This window comes from Poromitra crassiceps (assembly GCF_964638095.1).
Source record: "Poromitra crassiceps genome assembly, chromosome: 5".
In the NCBI taxonomy this organism is placed as follows: Eukaryota; Metazoa; Chordata; class Actinopteri; order Beryciformes; family Melamphaidae; genus Poromitra; species Poromitra crassiceps.
Genome location: NC_139642.1, coordinates 50,521,862 through 50,541,293, shown reverse-complemented (window position 1 = coordinate 50,541,293; position 19,432 = coordinate 50,521,862). Strand labels below are relative to the sequence as shown.

The 19,432-nt window shown below is 45.7% G+C and overlaps 1 protein-coding gene across 1 annotated transcript in view; it reads right to left on the bottom strand.

Annotated features, from left to right (window-relative positions):
* The window catches only part of arhgap35a (Rho GTPase activating protein 35a), an 88,099-nt gene that overhangs the window by 27,570 nt on the left and 41,097 nt on the right, over positions 1 to 19,432 (bottom strand). The window contains exon 2 of the mRNA XM_083637974.1: positions 6,386 to 10,253. Coding sequence (XP_083494100.1) covers positions 6,386 to 10,138 — 3,753 coding nt within the window. The 5' untranslated portion in view covers positions 10,139 to 10,253. The remainder of the gene's footprint in view (positions 1 to 6,385; positions 10,254 to 19,432) is intronic.

Below are 19,432 nucleotides of genomic sequence, written 5' to 3'. Positions count from 1 at the left end.
TGATCTATTTATCTAACACACTGCAAGTTGTTGCTCAGGGTTGATTGGCACCGCGCCACGTAAAATCCATTGCATAATCCATAGGCTTTTAAACCATTTTAATACATATTTTAGTGCATTTCTTTTCTATGAACACTAGAAAGGCCATGGGCTGGCTGGCATATTTTAAATTAGGTTTCTGAAACACTGAAAAAGTGATAATCTTGTCTCATCCTTCCATCACTTTTTGAAAGATTAATTGCTGCGCAGCACTACGCTTCTGTGGAATATCCAAAGATGAATATCAACAGCTAGCTACTTGTCAGAAACACCTTTTTATGGAATGCATGCCAAGGAAGCACTTGAGAGTGAGTGTGTTGACTGTGGATCAGAGAAATATGGAGAGGAGGAATATGAACTTGAAATTGATATGGAGAGGAGAGGAGTGCTGCGTAATGCATGAGGATTTAATGGACAGTGCAAAAGCTGTGTTATCTCTCGATGGTCTCATTTCTTTCCTATATTTGCTTGGTTTCAATTATAAATATTCATCGTGGACTAGTGAGTAGACCGAACCTCAATGATATTATACCATTTCTACGTTTATTTAGGCTACAAGAGCCATAACTACAGTACATAAAAAAGATTCCACAAGTCAAATGTATGATGACATGTAGACTTTATGTGTGAGGACAGTGTTTGCTGCATCCTGGACAATGTTTCATTGTTGAATGAGCTTTGTGTTACAGGCTATGTATTTCAGTATGATCGTTATCGGCATGCTCCTGGATGAGTGTAGAAACACACTGTGTTCCGTCCGCGCCTTTCCAATAAGATGGGCCCAACACTTTCTCCTCTTTTGACTGTTTAAAAGAATGAAGATAATAACATTGTTACTGCTACTTTCTACGTCTATTTTCGCTCGGATAATAACTAAACTGGATTATTTTCTTTCTGTTGGTGCGCAATTGGAACGCTAGAATGTATAAATGTCACTCACACCGGACTCAGTGTGTAAGCTTTACATGCAGAATATTCCCGCAGGAATATTCCACAAATTGGTTAGGGTTTGCGGCGGATGTCGGGCACAGCCGATGGTCTCAGCCCCCACCGTCGTAACATTGTGATGTCTAGTATAAGAGCCATGTGCAGTGTGCACATTCCTGTCTGTCACACTGCAGGGAAACGCAAGCAACGCGTTTACAACGTGTGCTGAAGCATCATTATCTACTGCTGTGCTTTATTAACTATTGGTGCATCGATCTATTGGCGAGGGATCGGAATCTGCAGATGATTTTCAGCCTAAATATGAGAATGGAGAATTCTGATTTCTGCTTTTATATGCCGAGTGCCAAAACCGATTGATAACGCAAAACACGTGAGCCATTCTTGGTGGAGTTGGTCGCATGTAAACAGCTGAAACCAAACCATGCTTAAAATATATTGGTGGTGTCAATAAGTGTATGAGACAAAAGGGGCGCCCTGCTGACTAACCCTAAGGAGATAAATAACCGCTTTAGGGAGTTTTATAGTGAACTCTACTCATCTAAGTGTGATGCCGGCCAGTCAGATTTGAGTGACTTTTTCGACCCTCTGGAAATGCCCAAACTTAGTGATGATGCCAGAAAGGACTTAGACTCTGATTTTACATTGGAGGAAATAACTTCTGCCATTAAGTCATTCCCATCAGGCAAAGCAGCTGGCCCGGATGGATTTGGCGCTGAATTTTACAAGAAATTTTGCAACATTCTCGCTCCACTCCTCCTCAGAATGGCATCTAACTCAGTGAAGGACAAAATCTTGCCTAAAACATTGTATGAAGCTAACATCTCCCTCATTTTAAAAAAGGGGAAGGACGAAGCCGATCCGGCTAGCTACAGACCCATAGCGCTTCAAAATTTTGATAGAAAAGTAATCACTAAAATGCTGGCGACCCGGTTAAATAGACATTTGTCATCTATTATTCATCCTGACCAGACAGGGTTTATCCCGAGTAGGTTTGCTTTCTCCAATGTCAGACGTCTCCTTAACACCATGTACGCGGATCACAGTAAGACCAGTGGTGCTGCGATTTTATCACTTGATGCACAGAAGGCGTTTGATCAGGTTGAGTGGCCGTATATGTTTGAGTCACTGCACAGATTCGGGTTCGGCAGTTCATTCATATCCTGGGTAAAGCTTATATATGCGAGTCCGGCATGCTCAGTTATAAGTAATGGCGATAAGTCAACCAGGTTTCCATTATTTCGTTCGGTCCAGCAGGGTTGCCCTCTCTCGCCGGCCCTCTTCGCCGTCGCGCTTGAGCCCCTTGCCTTAAAAATACGTAGTCACGCAAGCCTTGCAGGCCTTGAGGTCGGAGGTGTCGAGACGCGTATCAGTTTGTATGCCGACGATGTGATAATATATCTGCATAATTCAGAAAAATCTATCCCCCCTCTCCTAGAACTAATCACTTCTTTCGGTAAGCTGTCTGGATACACAATTAATTGGACAAAAAGTGACTTTATGCCTCTCTCTGATCTCTTTACTCCTGGGTTCCTGGAGAGTCTCCCATTCAAATTAGCAAAGGGCCGCCTCACCTATCTTGGCTTGACCATACCCAGAGATCCTAAGCTAATATTTAAGTTGAATTTTAGGGATTTTGTTTCAAAACTTAAACAATGTATAGAAAGCTGGAAAATCCTCCCTTTATCCATGATTGGTCGTATAAACTCAATTAAGATGGTTTCACTTCCCAGGTTCCTTTATTTGTGTCAAAGCCTCCCCATTTTTCTTACATCGGCTTTCTTCAAAGAGCTGGACTCCATAATTCTGTCCTATATTTGGAATTATAAGAACCATAGAATTTCTAAAATTCATCTGCAAAAACCCAAGTCGGCAGGGGGGCTGGCCTTACCAGTGTTTAAGCACTATTACTGGGCTGCCAATGTTAGGGCTCTGATGTTTTGGCGACAAGGAACTGCTGGCAATTTAACTCCCGGGGCCCCTCTGTGGCTACAAATGGAGGCTGGCTCTATCGCCAGGTCCTCATTGCCAGCCATGTTGTTTTCTAAGCTAGAGGAGCCTGGGACTTTGAAAGGTTTGAGTTTTGTTGTGAAAAACTCTGTCAGAATTCTGAATCAGGTTAAGAAAGTTTTGAATGTACCAGATGTTTCTGTTCACACACCAATCTGTTTTAATCATTCTTTTTTGCCCTCATGGTCAGATAGAATTTGCCATGCCTGGAGTGAAAAGGGGCTGGTCTCCATCAGTGACCTGTATATTGATGGCCAATTTGCATCCTTTGATCTTCTGAAGAGAGCATTTGAGTTGCCCCAAACGCATCTTTATAGATATATACAAGTTAGACATTATGTCCGATCCAAGATTCGCAATTTTGACATTCTCCCAGACGAACATGTTTTTTTTGAGGTTTTGTTAAGCCCTCCCAACTCCAGGCATCTTATTTCTAAGTTTGTGTGTTTGTTCGACGATTGCATTAAGGCCCCCACTGAGAGGATCAAAGAGGCGTGGCAGGAGGAACTTGGTGTGGATCTGTCTGAAATCATATGGGACAGGAGTCTGTCTGTGGTCCAGCTCTGTTCAATTAATAGTAGACATCAACTTATCCAATTTAAAGTTGCTCACCGTCTTCATTACTCCAAGCATAGGTTACACAAGATATATCCTTCGGTCTCACCACTATGTGATAGGTGTCGGGTGTCGGAGGGCACACTGTCCCATGCTTTTTGGTTTTGCCCTTCACTATCAGGATTCTGGGCCAAAATATTTGACTGGTACTCTAAGGCCTACAAAATAACCCTCCAACTGGAGGCGGAACTCGCCATCTTTGGCTGCTCGGAGTCCTCTTTGCTCCTCCCAACGGCCGTGCAGCAATCTCTGACACAGGGAATGACAGTTGCCAAGAAACTAATTTTGAAGGAATGGAAGTCCTCCTCTCCACCTTCTTTTCAGCTGTGGCTGACAGACATGATCTCAGTTATACGTATGGAGAGACTCAGATTCCAGAGGTCAAATTCTCTAAGGAAATTTTCCGTTATTTGGGACCCGTTCCTGACCTATTTTGATCAGGCTAAAAGCGGTATTTGAATTTCTTTGGGATCCTTTGCACAGTATATATATATATATATATATTTTTTTTTATCGATTTGTAAGCACATTTTGACATTTTGTAGCATTGTAATGTTGAATGTATGTATATATGTTTTTTCTTTTCTTTTTTCCTGTTCTTGTTTTGTTTTCTTTATGTTCTGAAAAAGTAAAATAAAATATATAAAAAAAAAAAAATAAGTGTATGAGACAGATACAACATAAAATAATAAAATACCTTGTGGGAGAAGCAATAGTAATCCTTGCAGCAGACAGTTGAGCAGGATGATAAGCAACTCCTCATGTTTCCTTCACTAGAGACGCATCTGCACTCAGGCTAGCTAATGTTAGCTCTAGTTAGTTTGCCAGCATATTAGCCGCTAGGTAACGTTACGTTACTTGGCTTTGCTAGTCTTTACTCTTATCCTGCCTGTAGGAAAGGCCCTCTCATACGACTGATGAACATGCACATTGGAACACCCACCGGCCGGATGCGAACCAGCGACCTCTGATGTTCACTCCACTGTGAGGCCATCAATGATGTCACTGCAAATATGAGGTCATCGATTATGTCACTTCAACTATGAGGTCATCGGTGATGTTATAAGTGATGTCGTAAGTGCAGTTGTGACGTCATTAGTGATGTCATACATGCCAAGATATAAATAGGTGTTGTTTCAGGTTTTCTGTTAGTCTCTCCGATTCTGTTGTTTGACTGCCACGTACTTGATCTGCTGCCGACTCCTGCCTGTTTTGCTCCAATAAAGCTTGAAAGACATCTCCGTGGTTTTTATCAGTCCCCTGTGGCGAGTTCCGATTTAAATAATCCAGCACAAAATAAGCGGAAGCTACAACTTCCCTACACTGCTTATAACATCAGAGTGGCATGCACACCAAACGATGGTTCTGGAAGTTAAGTTAGTTGCTTTTATTGAACCTTGAACTACCAAGACTGAAATGGAAAGGGATCGTTATTTCTCAGTTTGGGGCTGGTTGCCAGATACACCAGATGCCAAACCACCCAAATGCGCACAAAACTGCCCAAGCAAATGCAGGTCTATTGTAAACAATCTGTCAATGTGCTACCTAAAAGCACATGGTTTTTGTTTTCATGGTGATTAACGTAAATATTGAGGTACGGGGGCGGGGGGGCATTTTAACTTTGGACTTGGAAATGCATGTACAATTAAACTGTTCGACATATATAATACTACTATACAAGCTGATATAAAGGGGGGCGACATATAACACTGCTATAACTATCGATTTTTACCCTGGACATGATGATTCAAGTTGGCAGACATCGTCCAACCCTAAAATCCGTCCTGCATCTTTGTGACACACCGGTGTGAAACGTGAAACAGCTTCAACACTGAAGCTGAAAGCAGGGCAGTGATAGCACCATCAGGGTTGTGAATTATGATTAAAAAGAGTGAGTTGGAGTGAGTTAGGTTTTAATCCTACATAAACACTACTGTGCTTTTCCCCTCTTGTTAACTGTCATTTACTGACCAGCAGGGAGCTTTACAACAGATCTGGTAAGATATAACATTAGTTTTAATGGATGTCCATGTGACAATATAACTGTAGAAGGAAACTGACGTTTTTAGAATCTGGAGGAAAGAAATGTCAAACAATATTATGGCAGCTTTGATATAATGCGAAACCTGATGCAAGCAAACACACATCGCCACAGCATGCAGCTCTGTTCCTATTCATTAAGAGTTTCTGCCTCGTTATAGAAGTTCAGCGTCTGGATTTTCACTCTTCTTCTTCTGATGATTGGGGCTAGTTTGGAAGGCTCCCACAGAGCAGTCAGCCAGAGGAGGCCTTACAATATGCCATGGTTCCAATGGCTAGGTTGCAGTGAGCAGAAAGAGATGATACTAAAATCTTCACTTCAGTGATAAACACAACTGAATCTGAGCCTAGAACTAATTATACTCGGGGAACATTCTGCCTATTCCCATTTCTGAGCTAATAGAATAATCATTAGATATACAGTAACTCTTTTTGTTCAAAAATGACATTTGGAACAAAAATGAGACTTGATTACTAGGATCAAGTAATAAAAACAAACTAAATTTACTTTTTGATGTATATTTGGGTAATTCAAGTCCTTGAAAAATGCTTAAAGATATATTGAGTGGTTAACTTCAAAGGAGAAAAAGAATAAAACTCCTCAACTGCTGTATTTGGGAATAGTCCGCTCAATCGTTCATTCAATTTAAAATGTATGTTGGTGTTGATAATGTTTTCACATACTGTAGTTGAGGTATATTCACAAACTCATACACATGCATGCACAAACACTAACCTTTGTATTTAGGCGCAGGCTCTTCAGGATATTTCTCCTTTTGGGGTCCTCACTCTCCTCGTTGACGGAGTTGTCCTTCTGGGCTCCTCCCAGCTCATCATGGCTAGCTTTGGGTGGGCCACCCATCTCATCATCACTGCCAATAGAGAAGCTGGTCCTGAAGCTGCTGAACTTGCCAAGCCGTTTGGATCGGTCTCTGTAGAGCTTAGGCTTCACACCAATGGCTGATAACTTTCTCCTGCGCTCCAGTGAGCTGCTGTCAGCCTCACTGTCTGACCCAGTCCCTCCACCGCTGCCATTGGAGTGACCCTTGTTGGCATTGCGGATGGTGATGATCTTGCCCTGTGTGCTGTCATGAGGGACAGAGTAAATGGTCTCCTCCTCTGTGGGTCGAGGTTTACTCACAGCATCCATAGGCTCTGCGTAGTCTGAGGGGTCATAGCCACCATCGCTACCTGGAGCCCAGGTGACAGCTTGGGGCAAGGAGCGTCGGTTGGTGCCACCCTGCTGCTGGTCCATGTAGGGGCCAAGGTTGACCTTACGGACAGGCTTGGGTTTAACTTGTGGAGGAACCTTGTTGTTGAGCTTGCTCTCAAAGGTGCTGATCTCAGAAATTACAGAGAAGGCATCACTTGAATCCAGATCTGGGAGCTTGAAGGTTCCCATATGGGAACTGAGACTACCGTCTTCCCTCAGGGTAGGGTAGGGTGGTGACGGGTCAATATCATCTTCTGAGTCCAAAAGAGTGCTAACTGGACTGGGGGAGCCACAGCGAGGGCTGATGCTCTCATTTGTGCAAGCCTCAGCCACATTGTCATACATGTGTGTGGCCTCTACAATGGTGTGCTTCTCAACCACCTCCTTGAGGAAGGGTTGGAAGAGGTCTATCTTATGAAGCCCCCCTACTACCCCACCATGCCCACATATTACCGTGTTGAACCTAGCCTCTATTTCATGGGCCAAATCCTCTCCCTGAATGACCTGTTCCCTGGCTGACTCTGAGTCTGACAGCTCCATTTGACTCTCCCCTACTGCTAGCAACTGCACTGGGATGATGTCTTGCACCTCACACAGAAAGGCGCACAAGGTCTCCATAGAGGCCTTACGGCGGGCAGAGTAGACCACAATGTAGCCGTGGACCAGCCTGCTTTTGCGGAGGGAGAATGAGGAGTGGAAAGAGAGCAGAGACAGCTCAATACTCTGCCTCTGAGCTCCCACACTGAGCTCCAGCAGAACCGAGGTACCGCTGCTGAGGCTGGAGGCCGGACGACAATGCTGGGGCAGCAGGAAGGGAGCAAGGAGCTGCTCCAAGTCGTACGTGTCTCCACACATCAGGCACATGACTATCCTCAGGTCTGCCTCTGGGATTGGCTGGGACTGAGTGTCTCTGAAGACGGAGGGATGAGGGGGCAAGGGAGGGGAGCTGCTCCCTAGGCTTCTCCGGGATTCTAAGAGACCCTTCAGCATCTGGTTGATCTGCTTCTCGTTGACATTGCGCCCATAGCCCACCCCCGGGGAGGCAGGGTCTAGGTAGGCACACTGCAGCTTCCCGGCCACCTGCTGCCCTTGGTGGATAAGAGTCTGCGCCGTCTCCCCTCCTATATCCCCTATGGAGCCCACCCCCCGCTTGGTGACGAGAAGGAGGGACAGCGGGAGCTGAGCTAAGCTGTTTTCCCTTTCCCTTCTACTTAGGGTCGACTCCCTGAGCCTCTCTAAACTCTCCACAACATAGGATAGGGACTCCTTTGAGTTGTACAGACAGAGGCAGCCATGAGGTGTGAAGGTGGGTGTGTGGAAGGAGTTGACTGGCAGACGTACGTTGCCCTCTATGGGTCGAAGGGCTAACTCATACATCCTCCCATCTAACACGTACCGGTCGTCACTGGTGCACAGAGCCCTTATCTCATTAGCCATCTCTCTGGCCAGCCCATCTTTCCCTAGGATGACAAGATTGATCCGATCAGCTCTCCCTACCTCCTGTCTTGAACTGTCTGATGAAGGGTAGCGGGTAGGGAATTTGGAGGCCAGGATCTGTTCTATCTTACTGTCCACACAGTGGGGGCTGTTGGGACAGGTCTCCTTAGTGGGGTGGTAGACAAAGTGGATATGTTTCAATACCAGGGCATCCCTTTCAGCCTGTAGCTTCTGCAGGGCTTTAAACCTTTGCTCCTCTCCCAACACTTCCTGAATTGCACCCATTTTCTCTTTGCTTGGCTTTGCATCGACTTCCAGCTCATAGAACAGCTCAGAGTATTCTAGAAGCAGTTCCTGGAAGTCCTCTTTGGCTCGGTCAATGATCTCCTTCTGGTGTTTGTTGTAGATATCCATGTATTCAGCCTCATCCAGCCACTGGTAGAATTCTTCGTTCATGATGAAGCTTCGGGCCTCCTCCCAGGGTTTCCCTGCTGTGATGAACGGAGAGACACTCAACTTCTCCTTGAACTCCCACCTCATCTCCACCCGCTTGCGTTCATTCCTCAGCAGCTCCAGGTGGGTCTCGTAGACAGCCTCAGCTGCGGGGGTCTCCAGGAGGTCCTGGGGGATGCGGTCATCCTCCATTTTATCAATGTGTGGTGTGGTCTCCCAAGGGGTGTCATCCAGCACTACAAACCGCTGGGTGAAATCTCTCTTTGTCTCCAGGACTTTCTGAACCCCAGACCAGCTCAGGTGGTCAATCTCATCCAGCTCAGGTACTAGTAAAGATAGGGCTTGTGGCAGAGTGCTGAGATAGGCCCTCCTGCGCTTCTCTATATGCTCCTGTTTAAGTCTGTGCACATGCTGCTGGAAGAGCTTCTTAGCTTTAGCTGTCCCCTCCAGGAAGACATAGTCCTTGTACTCACTGGAGGACTGCATGCGGCATTTGATGTTGGGCCATGACTCGTTGTGGTTCTTGACAATTCGGCTGACCAGCCACTCATAGCGGTCTTTGGCCGAGGCAATCTGTTGACTCTGCTGTTTCAGTGCCTCAAAGTAAGGGATGATTTTGGGCTTTCCCCTACTCTTGTCTATTAGCTGAACCAGTGTGAGAAAGGCTAGGTCAACATTGACGTTAGAGCGTGCTGATGTTTCCACCACCTGTAGGTTTTTCTTAGCTAGAGCAAAGGTGTGGGAGTCTTTTATATAGCGCTCTACTCCTTCATCACATTTAGTGAGAACCAGTACCACAGGTTTCTTGGTTTTGGCTAGCTGGTTGTACAGGTTGGTGACAAATTTCATCTGGTCCTCAAAGCTACGGTTCATACCCCTGCTGACATCCACACAAAGTAGGAAGCCATCCACCATCAGCTTGCCTTCGGGCATCTGCTTCTGCTCAAAGTCCTGCTCCAGGCCCAGTTGATCCGTGCAAAAGTACATCAACTTCTCAGCCGAAGCCAACTTGGAGGAGGCTGCCCTCTTGATGTAAGGCTGGAGGGCTGTGCTGCGGTGTGGTTGGAATGTCTGATCATCAATGAACTCTGTCTGCTCCACCACGTGCATTCGACACTCTCCCTGTTTGTCACCCTCCTCCACCATCCGCCCAGACTCCCCCCAGAACAGGAAGTGGTCATTGTTCACCACGCGGCCCCCAAAGTCACTGGTGCTGAGAACGGAGGTGTGGTCCAGGAAGAAGTCATCTGCACTGGGCCGGACAAAGCGGTTACACAGGCAGGACTTGCCCACGCCACATTGGCCCTTCTCCTTCTCCGTGCCAGACAGGCCCACGACGACCAGGTTGTAGGTGGGTGCTCGGACATCTTGCTTTTTGGCCATCATCGTCGCTGGCAGAGGCTCATCCTGCCATGCTGACCACAAGCTCTAGGGAGAGGAGGAGGCTGCCAAGGGAGCAGGGTTTCCATGCAAGATGAGCTTACTCGGCTGGGCTCTGGTCCTGCAGGACAGAGAGAGACAAGGGAGAGATATAATTAACCTAGAGAAATATAATTCCCTGACGGGATTCGTTTAGAGGAGAGCTATTGTGCCTCTCATCTAAATTCCTACTGTGTGCCTATGTGCTGTTAAGAATGTTTAATCTGTGATCCTATTTCACCACAGAATGTTTCCTGAAAAGATTGAGGTCGGTAGCAAAGCTGCTGGAATGCTACACATTTTACTTACTGTAACCCAGCTGTAGCTCAGTCACAATTTCTCTCCATTCAATTTTTTTTTTTTTTTTGTTTTCACTGCTATAGCCGCAGCGCTAACAGTCGTGCTTTCCAGGTTTGATTGCTAGGTTCATTGAGGCTGTATATATGTTTTGGCTTATTATCTCACATGTAACACTATGGTTGGCAGGCTCACTGCCAGCAACATTTGAATCAAGTCATGTGGGGTTTTAGCTATCGCAGAAAACAGACACATGTTTGAGCACACACAGACACATAGCCTATGCACATACACAAAACACCACACACTTATGAAAACAAGCACATAGGCCCCATGCACCCAAACTGAAAGACAAACACAAGAAGATGAAAGCTGATAAGAGCTCCACAGCTAAAGTTACTAATTGGCCGACGAGGGAAAGGCTTCTGCATTTTAGAAGGCTGCATTGCCTGTTGGCTGCCTCGTCTCCATCAAAAACACGTTTTCCTATGTTTCTCACTACAGCTGAGCACTCTGCAAACGGATTGGAGTTGGCTGATGTACACCATCACTAATTTACCACATGTAAATAGATGTGAAATTTGGTGGTGTGCTGTCAAGAAACCACACACAGTTGTTCTAATCCAGGCTCAGTTGACTGGCTCTCTAAACAAATCATCACATCGGCAGGCTAGATCTAAAAGTGAGTGTGTGTGTGTGTGTGTGTGAGTGTGAGAGAGAGAGAGAGTGAGTTGCTGAATTAAGTTTGTCAGACAACAGAGATCTGCAGTCAGATGTGCAAAGAAGAACTTCAAAGTACAAAGTAGCACTATGCCAGAGGGCAGGGAAAGAAAAAGAAAAGTAAGAGACTCACTACAGTGGAATACATTGCAGATACTAGAATGCACCCTCACACCTGCCAGGTATCGACTACTGCATACATTGTCATTGGAAAATCCTGAGTGCCACTAATTGAGGTTTAAAGCTGACAGTTATGGCAAAGCCTTCAAAAGCTGAGTTGCTGTAGAAAGCAAATTGTATTGACATTAGAGAGGCAAGTAGTGCTGAGCGCCGTACCAGGTCCAGAACCAAGTACCAGCAGAAAGGGAATCAATATCAAAAAGAATGTCTCGTGTTTTGATGTAATAGAAAACATGCATGAAAAATGTATCAAGGGGCTCAGAGAGAGACCCATTCCCTTAAATAATATGTGTGTGTGTGTGTGTGTGTGTGTGTGTGTGTGTGTGTGTGTGTGTGTGTGTGTGTGTGTGTGTGTGTGTGGGTCAGTCTGCAGGTTGAACCAGTGGAATAGCTATAAAACCTGGGAATCATGGTTAATTCATGGTCTTCTCTTTTCATGACCCTCTACTGGGAAGTATATATGTCTGTTTGTGTGTGTGTCTGGGGAGAGAGAGAGAGAGAGAGAGAGAGAGAGAGAGAGAGAGAGAGAGAGGCTAACATCTGTGTGTTAGCCTGTGATCAATGCTCACGTCCAGTTGGAGAAATGGTACACTATGGCTAGATGAGAAGAAGTGCAGGTGTGGTATCTCTACAGCTAGAGTCAGCAGGCTGGGCTAAATGTGCACCTCTGCCCTGACCTCGTCGTGTTCACATTACAGAGCAGACAGTCAGACACATTGAACCACAACCTGCTGCCAGTGGATACGGTTCACTGATTAAACAGAACATACAACTAGTCTGAGTATCTGCTAATCACCATCCTTCTCAAAAACCTCTAATAAAAATGCTTTCATATATTTTACATCATCCCCTCCTGTGCAAATTCCCACTGATCTGTTTCAAAGACATCAGTATGCAAAGTATGTGATGTGAAGCTTGCAAGATTACACGTGAAGAAAAGTCCACATAGACTATCCTTTAAAAAAAAAAAAGTGAAGTCCATCATCAATATCTAAAATCCATTCTCTGTCTTTGTTCATTTTGTCAACTTAAGTTACCAACTATCCTTTAAAATATCATTTAAAAAGGCATTGTTTTAAATTTGCGCTATCAATCATTTTGTCAGGCTTGATATCCTTCTCTCTCTCTCCTTCTCTCTCTCTCTCTTCAATTTGTGGCTATCTAATTTTGCAGCAAAAGTATTCATGTGCAAATTGAGTGAACTTGTAGCAAATTCAAAGAAATCTCTCATTACTGCACAATGCGGTGCTAGGCTGCTAGCTTTTGTGACTATAAGGTCACAGAGATTTGATTTGATGAAATTGCATGTGGTAAAATAAATTAAGGTGTGCTTTGGTATTATATATATATATAAGGGGTTATGATCTGGGAAGTGTGTCCTGAACAGAGTGAGCGGTTGTGCTTGTAATAGCAGCCTCCTGAGGTGATGAGAAGAGAAGATGCTGTTACTGTACATTAAGAGATACGTATGACAGCTCTAGAGCCTATTGCACAAATGATCCACATGGGCTTACACGTAAACATGCACACACGCACCCACTAAGATCTTAGCCCATGTAATACCCTGTCATGTGAAGTGAAACGCTCTTTGTTTGTGACCAGTTGTGAGTGTGACTGGTTTAAATCCCCTATAGGTCTGGAGGCGGGCCTGGCTTAACACTCTGACAGATGCATTATATATGCAGCAAACATCTGCTTCACTTACCCCTGACAGTTAGCTATTTTTGAGGATGTCTGTATGTACAGTATGTGTGCACACATCAGTGTAGGGATTTAGCCAGGGGCAAGGACAAAAATGCCCCCAAGAAATCTCAGAATGCCTCTAAAAACCATGATCCAGGGGCAAAAATATTGCCCCCAATATTTTTGATAATTTTATTTCCATTCAATTCATTTAATTTCCATCTCTAACACACACTCAGCACCTGCAGGCTGGTTGCCAGAAGACAACGATGAAGAACACACTCACACAAACAGCGCTGTTGTTTACACTATGCTTTAGCAACTTTATGCACTAATTACTAGTTTTTTAAAGTGCCCCCAAAATGTTGTAAGTGCCCCCAGTTTTTAGACAGTGGGAGCAAAAGTAAATATTTAAGAGCACAGGTTAGGTGTGTGTGTGTGTACGTGTCAGAGACAATATTTAAGAGCAGTGGTATTTCTGCAAGGAATGCCAGGCGAAATAGTCCTAATCCAATTGTCATTATTTTCCGCTCTGTCAGAGTGACATGTCACCGAGGAGACATGTCACTGAGAGGAAGTAAACAAACAGACAGCTCAGCATTCAAGTGATGCAACGTTTCAGGACATAGAAACATCACATAATGGAGGGAAATGAAAATGAAATGAATGAAATACCTGGGGAGATTGCCTGGCCTGGCCTGCCCATGCCAAAGTGACACAACCACAGAATATATATGTGACACTACAACTGAGCAATTCAACAGCCAGTCCACTGGCAGACTATAAGCGCAGAAGTTCATATACAATCATTTAGGGAAGCTCTTTTTGCAGACCAATAAAAGACAGCACTGCTCAACCAGCCTCAGTATAGAGAGGCAAAGTGAACGTCACTTCCTGCTTCAGCAGCACTGTGCCAGAGATTTCCTTACGCAATTTATTTTCCCATAAACATTTCGTAAAATGCTTATAAAAATAGTTTTACTTGGTCAAGCCAAATGGTTCAGCTATATTTAGAATCGGGAGAGACCATAGAAAATTTCACTCGTCTCAGACCAAAACTAAAAAAAACGGTGAAAAAATATTTTCTTTAAACCCGCATTTGTTTTTTTTTTACCTTTTGGTCCGAGTGAAATGTTATGCGATCTCTCCTGTGTCTAAATATATCTGTACCGTTTGGTTTGAACAAGTACAACTATTTTTATAAGCATTTTACGAAATGTCTATGGGAAAATAAATGGTGGATGAAAATCTCTGGTACAGTGCTGAAGCAGGAAGTGACATTCCACTTTGCCTCTCTATATCAGTCCGGTTGTGGAGCAGTCAGGCAGCCAGTCTCTCAGTACAGCCTGCGGCCTGGTGCGCATGTCCATCTGCATACTGTCTCCAGGCATAGGTTAGGGCCTGTGTTGCATCTGCCACTGACCCTGAAACCTAGAGGAGGGGCAAGCAGGAAAGGAGCAAGAGAGAGAGGAGGAAGGAGGAGGTGGTTGTGGAGAAGCAGGAAGGGGTGGAAGGCATGAAGGAGGAGACAGAGGATGGGAGGTAAGTGGACATGAGCGGGAGAGAGTGCAGAGAAGAATGGAGAAGGGGGGAAGGAGAGAGGGGTCAGTGACCTGGGTCATGTGAGCTGCACGTTGGACTCCCCTCAGGGCAGGGGGGGGGAGGGGTGGGGTTGTTGTGAGGCCGGGCCGACTCGACGGTCAAGCTCTGACCAGGCACATCACTCTCTCCCGGAGTGATAACCGCAAACAGCATTACAAGCGGGGCCTGTCCCAATACTCTACCACTGCTCCATTTCCCCTGTCTTGCTTCTTTTCCTCCACTCTCCTCTAGGCCTCTTCACCATTTTCTACCTGTTTTGGAAGGGTTGAAAACACAGCAATGTTGCCTCGACCGAAACCACTCCTTTGTAGGTCACCGATTGGCTCAAGGACGGAAGAAGCAGAGGAGGATAGGGTGCATCTGTAGGGTATTGGAGTGCAGCCGGGAGCTAATGCTGGCGCGGCAGGGCGTGAAGTTCACACTAACACGCGCTTCAGAGGGCAGCAGGCGGTGTGCACCACCCCTTCAGAGGGCAGCGAGGGAGGAGGCGGTGTGCACCACCCCTTCAGAGGGCAGCGGGGGAGGGGGAGGTGTGTGCACCACCCATGGGGAGCGACCGCGCGTACCCTTCACAAAGCGGCTGCATTCCTTTCATTACAGGGTTATGGAGAGTTAGCCAGGGAACATCAAGCAGGAGTTTAAAGTGAGTCATTATCAGTGATGTGTACTCCTGGGGTTTTCCTCCACTATAACCTCCATCACTCTGCCATGTTAGCCTACATGAAAGGTCTCTACTGTAGTAGATAACCATACTTGTAAGCTGGATCTCAACGGGGCATGATGAAAAGACAAGTCAAGAGGATATTAGCGAGCTCGTAAATGCAGTGTGAACATCGTCAGAGAATGTTAGTAGTCAGGTATTTTTGCATAATATGCTTACATCTAAGTGGGGTATGTGAAATGTGAATGTGATTATACTTGTTGTAGTACATGGTGTGAAGAAGACTATGAAGCAGGAACAGTGGGAAAGAGAAGCATTATCTAGAGATGTTACAAATCCCTTCAAACGCATCCCAAAGGAGACATCCTTCACGCAGCGCTGCTTGCTTCACACATTTCACGCTGACGGCAACAAAGATCATATATAAAACAGCAGGAGAGATAAACAAGGAAACCTGCAGACATGGTTTCCCAGCATGCTCTGCGGCTGTACAGTGTGTTTACCCGGGAAGGCTGGGAGTTGTCAGAGCCACAGGTCATGAAATAGTCATGAAGCGGTGTGATGGCGGTGATGATGACAGAGAGGCAGCAGGGAAGAACACTCTCTCTCTCTCCCCTATTCTCTGAGATACAGTATAAGGCTGCCCTGCCCCCGTTGCAACACTTTCTTTTAGCTGGACGGCACAGCAGCCAGCTCTAGAAAGCCGAATATCACTGCGTGAGTGAGTGGGTGAGTGATGAAGCTCCACCACTGGTCAGCCGTGGCACGTGGCACACCCATAGGCTCGGGGCCGGCAAACTTTTTAAGGTTTTTAGCTGGAGGTACATTCAATGGCAGCAGGCTACAGATGGCTAGCTGACAGGAGTCTCCTCCACACACTTACTTTTTTCACTGAATAAAACATTACACAGCACGGTGAAACGTGACAGCAAAACGACACGTGGGACGGAGCAGCTTTACTGCTGCCTCCTGTAGCAGCATCAAGCTAGCTAGAGTTAGCTAGGATGAGGCAGGAAGTGGGACGGTTTTGTATTCAGACTAGAGTTATGTGCCGTTCCTTTAAAACTGGGAAATGGGAATGTGCCGGTTCAAAGGGCATCATGAGCTCCGACGGTGACGTCACCAGTGCTCATATCTTCTCTGCCAAACTCGGTGGAGCCTCAGGACAACTCGGCTGTGATGTCACTCAACCCGGAAATCCTTCGCTCCCAGTGCAGAGCAACATGAATGGTTAGAGAAGTATAAGAGTATAAAAGTATAATAAACACACCACACACCGTCCAATAGGCTACCAGGTCCCCTAGTCTAGTTTCCTCTCTCTCACTCCCTCTGCATGATGTAAATAAGGCATTCTGCAGCTCGTACTTCCTCCCTCCTCTTCGTATTCTTTCGCTCTCTCTACATATTGTCTTGCATAGAGATTTCCCTTCTCTTAATTATTTTCATGACCAGTCCTTATGCCTCGTCTCCCCTCACTCTCTGCTACTCGCCTCCTTCTCACCCCTCCCTCTCTCTTGAGACCTGTTGTCCATTAGTAAGGACCGGGGGAGAGGAGGGAGGAGGGAGGGAGGGTGGTTTGGAAACACAGCCCTCACACTGATACCACTTCCTGCTTAGGCTCAGCTCTCCCATCGGGGAAAAGGACACAGGATAGATTGAGAGAATGTAATACAGTGCACACACAGTACTACCATCAGCAAACACACAAAACCACCAACGCACACAGACGCACACACAGACACACACACACAGTCAATCAGATAAACCCGACGACTCCACACAATACAACCTGGTGTGCACCTCACAGAACCAGTGCACTGCACGCACCGCGATGCATTTACCACCAACACACTTTCAACACAAGTGGTTTGTCTCTTCCAGTAACGCAGCGCCTCCATCGATCACTGACACAAACCGGAACTACAAATTTCCTTTTTTCTTTCCATCCCTCCTCTATGTGTACAAGCAACCACCAACAGAACAACACAAACACTGTAACCGTACTATTGCTAATGTATCACACATGTGGGGGCGCACTCGTCTCGCCAGGCACACAAAATACACCAACCAAACCACAGGAGCAAATCCAGCAGTAATAAATCATTCCCATAATAAGAAAACACTTAGGCTAACCGCGAAAGCTCAGCACAGCTTGAATCAATGAACCTATGTCCTCCCATATGGAATACAATGTTAAGAAACGACATCTTTACGCCAGAAGGAAAACACAGAATCATCACACCCAGACATACGCAGAGATAAAATTACGTTAATACTTTCACAGTTCACACAAAGAGTCAGCGCATGGCCAGGTCCTGATCCAGATCTAGAAGAGCAGGTCAGTTGTGACTGGGATTACGGACGCTCTGTGGATTAGCTATGGCTATTAGCATCCGTCCATTTGTGGGATCATCACAAGCTGCACTGTCTGTGTGTGAGTATGATCTGAAGCCACGGTGATGGAAGCACGTGCACAAGGCCAGAGATACAGCCAACACATTCCCCTAAGGCCACTCTATCCAACTGCACACTTACCTATTGACACAAAGTGCACAAAAACACAAAGAAACACAGACATATCGACTCATCAGCAATTCTCTATATTTACTGCACACTGTTAAATACAACACTAGCACTGACGTTCACTGCTGCTCCCTCTCATTTTGTCTGGGTTCATATTGCTATGCTATGGTGGGGGGGGGGGGGGATCGATACCTCATCGTGACACACGAGGCCAAATATCACAAGTAGCGATATTTTATTATATTAAGTTTCAGGCGCACGCAACATTTATGACAGGTTTTTATGACAGTGTTGGTCAGTCTGTCTGCGTGACAATCCCATTTTGCTGCAATAAAATTGAGTGAAGTGAGGTGAACAGACTGGAAATTTTATCTTACTAGATAAAACAAGATTTTGACAATGTTTTTTCCTTTGGGGACAAAATTTGTAGTTGAGAAAAGGTAATAAATCACAATATATATCGCAATGTTTTTAAAATCGCAATAATATTGTATTGTGACATAAGTATCATGATAATATCGTATCGTGGGCTCTCTAGTGATTCCCACCCCGGCTACTACTATACAGTATGCCTTCAGAGGGCCAGAGTCCAGCTGCCATGTGGTGGGGCGTTGTCGCGTCACACACCAGGCACTCGGCTCTATGCTCACTTCCTCTTCCTGTCTGTGCCTGGCACTGCAGAGACAGAGGGCCCGTTACTGCTGGACCCCCTGAGGAGAGAGGTAGACGGCCAGACAGAGGGAGGAAGGATGCAGGATGGGGGCAGAAAAAACAGGAGGACGAGAGGGGGCAGAAACTGTAAACAAACACGCATTGAACAGATGAGAAGGCAGGATAGCAGCAAGGCGTCAGACAGGGAAGAGGGCAGAGGAGAGCATATTCACAGGCTAATCTGAGATGTACAGTAGGTCTGTTACTGAACAGTTCCAGGCAGAAAGACAGAGAGAAGAGCAAGGTTTAGGGCAGATAAAGGACGGGATCTGGAAAGAATGGACAGCCTATTAGAACGGGAGAGAGAAGGGGAGGAGTGTGTGTCACTGTGGTTTAACCTCCTCAACTGCACCAGAAGGCCTCTCTGATAGCACGGCTAAATATAATGTGCTGGAAACATGGACAGTGACAGCAATAAATTCAAACAACGTCCACATGAATACACACACACACGCACACACACACACACACACAGTGTGGTACCTTCTTCAGTGATAAGTATGTTTCTTTTCTCCAAGCTGACAGCAGAGAGAAGTGGCAGGCTATACAGTGTTCCTTCAAGGCAACTCCCTATACAACCTTCATATGACTTTGCTGGAGAGCTGCCGTCAATTGTAGTCACAGTTGAGGGCACACAATTTGGGCCAGTTGAACAGACATGCAGACTATTTTATCCCCCCCCCCCCCCCCGCTCATGGGGGACCTCCATTGAAATCCAAAATGAAGTTCTGTGTATGTCTAAATTGATCTTCTTTGGCTCACTTCCAATAGAGATAACGATCGACTTCTCACTGGTGCTGCCGCAAAATGGAGCGTGACTGAATGGGATTTCAGGGAGCAAACATTACAAGGCGTGCACGTTAAACGGTGCGCTGGTGTAGCGT